The sequence below is a fragment of the Myotis brandtii genome, unplaced genomic scaffold (assembly GCF_000412655.1).
Source record: "Myotis brandtii unplaced genomic scaffold, ASM41265v1 scaffold2609, whole genome shotgun sequence".
Classification (NCBI taxonomy): domain Eukaryota; kingdom Metazoa; phylum Chordata; class Mammalia; order Chiroptera; family Vespertilionidae; genus Myotis; species Myotis brandtii.
In genome coordinates, this window is record NW_005359929.1 from 107,840 (window position 1) to 116,205 (window position 8,366).

Consider the following 8,366-nt stretch of genomic DNA (forward strand, 5'->3'; position numbering starts at 1 on the left):
CGGCCCTCCCCCGATTAGTACCCCCCCATTGGGGGCAGGGCCAGCTGGCCAACCTCCCGTGTCCCCTCCCCCGAGCCGGCCTGGCCCCATCGGCCATGATTGGGGTGGGCCCGCCGTATCCCACACATGCAGGAATTCGTGCACTGGGGAGTTCAACCCAGGAGTTCAATCGCTTGCTATGACATGCACTGACCACCAGGGGGGGTGGCATGAAAGAAGGCCCCAGCCGGCAGCCGGAAGGCCCCCATCAGCCCTGATCGCCGGCCAGGCCTAGGGACCCCACCCGTGCACGAATTTCATGCACCGGGCCTCTTGGCTACAATAACCGAGACCTTCCCGAGGCAGAGAGCCTGGTCGAAGCGGTCGACGGGAGGGACAGTTTGGGGCGTGCGATACAACGGGGCTCTGTGTACAATCGGTCCCCTGTTGATACTGGAAATTCACGTCTTCCCTTTATCCATAATCTCACTATTTTGAAATGAAATGAAGCATCCCATGGGGAAACGCCTCGCTCACATACGGTCACGCCCCCATGCGTGCGTCCTCGCGTTAACGATCTCAGATGTTTCCTTAATTAAAACGCTCGTCCTAATCGCATCCCACCTTGGCCAGAGCCAACCAGTGCTGCAAAGCTTGGGGGTATTTCTGGGTTCAAAATAAAAGAAAAAAAAAAGATTATGTGAGCGAGGCGATGTTGTTGGATTTTAATAAAGAGTTGGAACAGAATTCATCGCCCTTGTTCCATTCGGTTGCGCGGATTAATTTATGGGAAAGAGAACAAACCCAGTTATTGATTTTTGTCTGACCGCTGATGGTATCTGATTAATTAATGGTGAGAAACATCACACCCATCACGGCGACCATGTTTCCTTTAAAGTTTCTGGTGTGTTTTTTAATTATTATTTTTCTATTGATTGATTGGAGAGAAAGAGAGAGACATTGATTTGTTGTCTAATAAGCAAACTCGGTTTCCTATTCTTTATTTTTTTTCCGGAACAGAATGGGTTTTACTTTTCTACAATTAATATCGTTTCAAAAAAAATGGACTTGAACACTCCCCTGCGTAGCCTCGTTCTAAGATAATTGTCTGTGCGGATGCAAGATGCTCTGTGAATCTATTTGTAATTTCATGGGTCCCCAGGTTTGGGAACTTGTGCTACGGGAATCAAATAGCTCTCGTAATGGCCTTGGGTTTATTCTACTGACATTAGAAATAGAATTAGGCCCCGGCCAGTGTGGCTCAGTGGATAGAGTGTCGGCCTGCGGACTGAAGGGTCCCGGGTTCGATTCCCGGTCAAGGGCGCATGCCCGGGATGCAAGCTCGATCCCTATTAGGGGGAGTGCATGAGGCAGCCGGTCCATGATTCTCTCTCATCGTGAATGTTTCTCTCTATTCCTCTCCCTCCCTCTCTGAAATCCACACAAATTTTTTTTTAAAGAAATAGAATTAGACCTTGTGCAATATTGAGGTGTTAATTACACCCTAATTGAACGATGGTCGGTTACTGCTCATGTCATTTTTAAGTAAAATAAAGTGACCCCTTTGGGGGTCGAACGACCCTTTCACAGGGGTCGCCTAAGACCGTCGGAAAACACATCTATAATCACATATTGTTTTTGTGGTTAATCACTGTGCTTTCATGATGTTCAATGTGTAACAATGAAAATCCATCCTGCAGATCAGATATTTCCATGACGATTCATAACAGTAGCAACATGACAGTGATGACGTAGCAACAAGAATAATGTTATGGTTGGGGGTCCCCACAATAGGAGGAGCTGTATTCAAGGGTTGCGGTGTTAGGAAGGTTGAGAACCACTGATATAGATTAGATATATAGATATAGATATAGATATAGATATAGATATAGATATAGATGATATAGATAGAGATATGCTTCCAAAGGATACCCTCATTCTTTGGTTCATGTCCATTTCCAGCAACGGCATTATGCTGACCTCTGCTTCCATCATCACAGCTTCTTCTCTGACTCTCTAACTCTAATCCTCCTGCCTCCCCCTTATAAGAATTCTTATGATTACATTGGACCCACCCAGATAACCCATGATAATCTCCCAATATCAAAATCTTAACATAATCAGATTTGTGAAGTGCCTTTTGCCATGTAAGATAGCAACATACTTACAGGTTCCTAGATTAGGACATGAACATTACAGGGGGACCATTATTCTACCTACCATATTCATCCATAGAAAAAATTATTTTAAAAACTGAATCAGGTCTTTTTTTTTCAAATATAGTTGACATGTATTATTTTATTAGTTTCAGGTGTATACCCCAGTGATTAGACATTATATAACTAGTGATCATTCTGATAAATCTTATATCCATCTGACACCATACACAATTATTAGAATACTAGAGGCCCGGTGCATGGGTGGGGTACCTAGGCCTGGCCAGCAAAAAGGGTCAATCAGGTTTCCCACCTCTCTGCCTCTTCCCCTCCTCTTTTCCTTGCCATCCGCATCCGCCGCCATCCACCCCCAGTTCCCCGTCCCAGCATGGGGGCCTGGCCCCAATCAGGTGATCAGGGCCTGTCAGCCAGGGGGAGGGACCAGGAGGTTGGCCAGCAGGCCCCATTGGCGATCAGGGCCTGCAGGCTGGAGACAGCTCCTGCGTTGAGCGTCTGCCCCCTGGTGGTCAGTGTGCGCCATAGCGACCGGTCCTTCCGTCATTCAGTCGATTTGCATATTAGGGTTTTATTATATAGGATTCGAGGCCCATTGCACAAAATCCATGCACTGGGGGGGAGGGGGTCCCCTCGGCCCGGCCTGCAACCTCTTGGGCTGGAGACAGCTCCTGCGTTGAGCGTCTGCCCCCTGGTGGTCAGTGTGCGCCATAGCGACCGGTCCTTCCGTCATTCAGTCGATTTGCATATTAGGGTTTTATTATATAGGATTCGAGGCCCATTGCACAAAATCCATGCACTGGGGGGGAGGGGGTCCCCTCTGCCCGGCCTGCAACCTCTCAGGCTGGAGACAGCTCCTGCGTTGAGCGTCTGCCCCCTGGTGGTCAGTGTGCGCCATAGCGACTGGTCCTTCTGTCATTCAGTCGATTTGCATATTAGGGTTTTATTATATAGGATTCGAGGCCCATTGCACAAAATCCATGCACTGGGGGGGAGGGGGTCCCCTCTGCCCGGCCTGCAACCTCTCAGGCTGGAGACAGCTCCTGCGTTGAGCGTCTGCCCCCTGGTGGTCAGTGCGCGTCATAGCAACCGGTCATCTGGTCGTTCCACTGTAAAGGTTGTTTACGCTTTTGTCCTATAGGTTTCCTTTTGGGTTTCATTCCGTTAAATTAAACATGGGCTCATAAACCCACTCACTCGCAAGGAGTCACATAGATGTGGGTGTGGGAGGGAGGGGCCCTGATTTAAAAAGGCCACTGAGCCCGGCCAGTGTGGCTCAGTGGTTAAGCATCCACCTAGGAACCAGGAGGTCAGGGTTCGATTCCCGGTAGGGGGCACATGCCCGGGTTGCGGGCTCCATCCCCGGTAGGCGGCGTGCAGGAGGCAGCCGGTCCGTGGTTCTCTCTCATCATTGATGCTTCTATCTCTCTCTCTCTCTCACTCCCTTTTCCTCTCCGAAATCAATGAAATAATATTTTTCTAAAAAAGAAATAAAGAGGCCATTTGTTTAGAAAATTATAGCCATTCAGGGGACCACATCCATTCATTCGTCCAGAGCTTAGATCGAAGGTCTCGTAACTCCGCTGTGACCTTACTTCTAAGGACGCCTCCATCTTCTTGTTGTTGGTAGAATTCCACGTGTTCGTCAGCCGGCACGCATCACGCTTCTGGATTCCGTCGAACACGGTATTTGGACAATCAGCGTAGGACAGGGTCGTAGCCTCGCACAGAGACCATAAAATTGGGAAGTTAGCCCGGTTGACCGTTGAAACGAATGGAGAAAAAAACAAAAAATCCCTGGGTTTTGCAGGAAATGAAAATTCCGCAGCAGAAACTATGGGAACAGCAGCTTAAACACACACACACACACACACACACACACACACACACACGCCGTATTCATTCGCCGAATGTCACAAACAGCACCTTGCAAACAGGCCGTGCAGTATGGCTCATCGCTTGGCTTGCTGTCTGCCTGGGACGTGTGGAAGGAAATCAGAACAGTCAGGTTCAGATGTTCCCGTAGGGTCCTCTCGGGAGAACTCACATTTCCACGCCTGCACGACTCTCGATTCACTCCATGCGTCCGTTTATCTGGTTCATTAGCTTCCACGTAGGAGTGAGATGGCGGGACACGTGTCTCTCTCCGACTGGCCTATTTCGCTCGGCACCATGCTCGCCGGGTCCCTCCGTGCCGTTGCGAACGGTAACAGCTTTTTCCTTTTTCAGGGCTGCGTAGTACTCCACGGTGTCGATGGGCATTTGGGCTGTTTCCAGATCTTGGCTATTGTCAGTGGCGCTGCTATGAACATGGGGGGGGCATACGTCCTTCCTGATGGGTGTTTTGGGGTCCTTAGGATATATTCTGAGAATTGGGGGGTCCCAGATATCTATACTTATAATAGGGCAATATGCAAATTGGCCGGGACGCCGCCACATAAAGACCGATCACCAGGAGCTCCTTGCGCGGTTTCGTGCGCGGGGCCACTAGTATTCCTACAGGTGGGATCCCCGGGTCACATGGCAGGTCCGTAATTCAATTTTTGAGGAAACTCCACGCTGTTCTCCACGGTGGCTGCCCCCGTCGGCCTTCCCACCAGCAGGGCGGGGAGGCTCCCTTCTCTCCGCGTCCTCGCCGGCGCTTGGCGTTGGCTGATGTGTGGATGGCGACACCTCGTTGTCGTTTTAATTTGCATCTCTTGATGGTCAGTGATGTCGAGCCTTTTTTCATATGTCCCTTGGCCCAAAGCGCGGTATTTTAATGGCTCGTCGCCGACGTCTCCTGTCGCTTCCAGGAAACAAATCGAGCCCATCGGTCATTTCTGCGAAGAATGAATCGCCTCCCTCCGTCGTGTGGAAAGAGGGGCCCGTCTCTGGTTGTTCCACGGCCCCCAAAAGGCCACGATCGGCGTGATTTTTACACATAAAACCGCACGAAGGAGGCTTTCCTTCTAAGCAAAGTGCGTTTCGTTGCGTGAAAAACTGTGTAAAAAAGAGGTTTGGGGGCTAAACGCTGGAGCCGCCCAACATTCGTCGGCAGGAAAAGGGACTTAGTAATGTTTTCTAAATATGTTTTTATTGATTTCAGAGAAGAAGGGAGAGGGAGAGAAACATCCACGTGGAGAGAGAATCACGGATCGGCTGCCTCCTGCACGCCCCCTACTGGGGATTGAGCCCGCAACCCAGACCGGGAATCGAACCCTGAACCCCTGGTTCATAGGTGGATGCAAACCACTGAGCCACACCGGCCGGGCTACTAAATATTAATTGCTAATTAAATCAGGGAGGTGGGGTATGTGCTGAAAAGAAACCACCTTGCAGGGATTAATTCTGCAGGTATTTGTGGGTTCAGGGGGTAGGGAGTCCCCGATCATAGCCTTTTTTATTTTATTTTATTGATTATTTTTACAGAGAGGAAGAGAGAGGGATAGAGAGTTAGAAACATCGATCAGCTGCCTCCTGCACGCCCCCCACTGGGGATGTGCCCGCAACCAAGGTACATGCCCTTGACCGGAATCGAACCCGGGACCCTTCAGTCCGCAGGCCGACGCTCTATCCACTGAGCCACACCAGTCAGGGCCCAATCATTGCATTTTTAATACAAAAACCCGCTTCCTTTCGGGCCGGCGTGGCTCAGGGGTTGAGTGTCAACCTAGGAACCAGGAGGTCCCGGGTTCGATTCCCGGTCAGGGCACAGGCCCGGGTTGCAGGCTCGATCCCCAGTAGGGGGCGTGCAGGAGGCAGCCGGTCCATGATTCTCTCTCCTCATGGATGTTTCTCTCTCTCTCTCCCTCTCCCTTCCTCTCTCTGAAATCAATTAAAATATATATATTTTTAAAGGGTTCAAATATATATTTTGAAAGGTTATATATATTTATAAAGGTTTAATATGTACTTTTTTAATAAAAAAACAAATGGCAAAAACACACGTTATTGCTTTTGTAGTCATGCACTGGGGTTTACACACACACACACACACAGTTAATTTTTTCCCCCTTTGAAAACCCGGTTTTAGGCGTCTTTTTCATTTTGTCGATCAAAGACAAGCATACATAATGGGAATGGTGGCTGGAATCTAGAATTGCCGCTTGTTGTCACCGTTTTAGATTAATTTCTCCGTCTACATCAGCCCCATACGAACCCCAGAGACGAAATCCATTCTATTGGCCACAAAAAACAGATGTTTTACACGGCGGCTTGCGGGACCCCGTAAAGCACAATCGATCAAACAGAAACAATGTTGATGTGCGGTTTTGTTTTGTTTTTAATTTTAATGTGTTTTTTTAAAATTGATTTTCATAGGGAGAGAGAGAGAAAAACATCAATAATGAGAAAGAATCATCAATAATGAGAGAGAATCATGGCTCGGCCGCCTCCCGCACGCCCCCTCCTGGGGGATCGAGCCCGCAACCGGGGCCTGTGCCCTTGACCTGGAATCGAACCCGGGACCTCCTGGTTCATAGGTCGACGCTCAACTGCTGAGCCACGCCGGCCGGCCCGGCCAACGGGCTCTTGATAGTAGAAAATTGAAAATATTTTTCTCTTCCCTCGCAGGGTTTTTAAGTACCGGCGACCAGGCGGCCAAGGGCAACTACGGCCTCCTGGACCAGATCCAGGCCCTGCGGTGGATCGAGGAGAACGTCAGCGCCTTCGGGGGCGACCCCAAGCGGGTGACCATCTTCGGCTCGGGCGCGGGGGCCTCGTGCGTCAGCCTCCTGACCCTGTCCCACTACTCGGAAGGTAATGCGGGGACCCCCTCGGTGGACGGGGGGACCCCAGGACCCACCCAGGAAGCCATGCCCCCCATGTGCCTACATGCCCTCGTTTCTTCGTTTTTTAAAATATATTGTTACTAGAGGCCCGGTGCACGAATTCGTGCACAGGTTGGGTCTGGCCAGCCCACCCTGATCGGTACCAATCGGGCCAGGCCAACGGGGGGGGGTGGGTCGGGGAGGGGACCAATTGGGCCAGGCCAGCCAGCCCCGCCCCCAATCAGGGTGGGGGGGTCATTCTGGGTTGGATTGGTTGGGGGGAGGGGCCATGGGCTGTTGGCCGGCCGGGCCCATCCCCCGGTCGAACTCCCAGTCAAGGGGACAATTTGCATATTAGCCTTTTATTCTATAGAATTGATATCAGAGAGGAAGGCAGGCGGAGAGAGAGATACGTTAATGATGAGAGAGAATCACGGACCGGCTGCCTCCCGCACGCCCCCGACTGGGGATGGAGCCGCCACCCGGGCACGTGCCCTTGACCGGGGATCGAACAGGGGACCTGTCTGTGTATGGTACTCGACCCACTGAGCCACACGGGCCAGGACCAACTAAAATTCTATGACGGCGCCTCTGACACATGGAAGAGGGGAACGGGAGTGCATCTCTGAATTTCCTTCAGTGGATCTGTTTTTCCTGTAATGAAGTAGCCCCCGATTCTTCCCGTGGGGCAGGGTACCCCGTGACCACGCAAATACCCCGCCAGGTGGTGGGAGGAGAAAGGCAATGCAAGCCCTGGCCAGTGTGGCTCAGTGGCTAGAGCAGCGATGGCGAACCCTTTGAGCTCGGCGTGTCAGCATCTTGAAAAACCCTAACTTAACCCTGGTGCCGTGTCACCTATAGAAATTCTTTGATATTTGCAACCATAGTAAAACGAAGATTTATATTTTTGATATTTATTTTATATATTTAAATGCCATTGAACAAAGAAAAATCAACCAAAAAAATGAGTTCGCCTGTCACCTCTGACACGCGTGTCATAGGTTCGCCATCGCTGGGCTAGAGCGTCGGCCTGCGGACCGAAGGGTCCCGGGTTCGAATCCTGATCAAGGGCACCTACCTCGGTTGCAGGCTCCTCCCCAGCCCAGGCCCAGATCTGGGCGCGTGCAGGAGGCAACCCATCGATGCGTCTCTCTCGCATCGATGTTTCTCTCTGTCTTTCCCTCTCTCTCCCACTTTCTCTAAATCAATGGCAAAATATCCTCAGGTGAGGATTTAAAAAGGAAAAAGAAAAGAAAAAAGAAAAGATGCATTATTTTATCAGTGCAGCTAAATTGCCTATGTAGTTTCATTTACTTAACCTATATTTTTGTGGTGTATGTGTGTGTGTATAAAGACATCCTATAAAATCAATGTACAACTCTTGCTGGTGTGGCTCAGTGGATAGAGCGTCGGCCTGCAGACTGAAGGGTCCCGGGTTCGATTCCTGGTCAAGGGCACGTGCCCG

At 50.4% G+C, this 8,366-nt stretch overlaps 1 protein-coding gene across 2 annotated transcripts in view; it reads left to right on the top strand.

The window, feature by feature from the left end:
* Positions 1-8,366, top strand: part of LOC102241444 (neuroligin-4, X-linked) — a 113,776-nt gene that overhangs the window by 93,084 nt on the left and 12,326 nt on the right. For both annotated transcript variants that reach the window (XM_014541119.1, XM_014541120.1), the window contains one exon: positions 6,705-6,890. In XM_014541119.1, the coding sequence (XP_014396605.1) occupies positions 6,705-6,890 (186 nt within the window). The remainder of the gene's footprint in view (positions 1-6,704; positions 6,891-8,366) is intronic.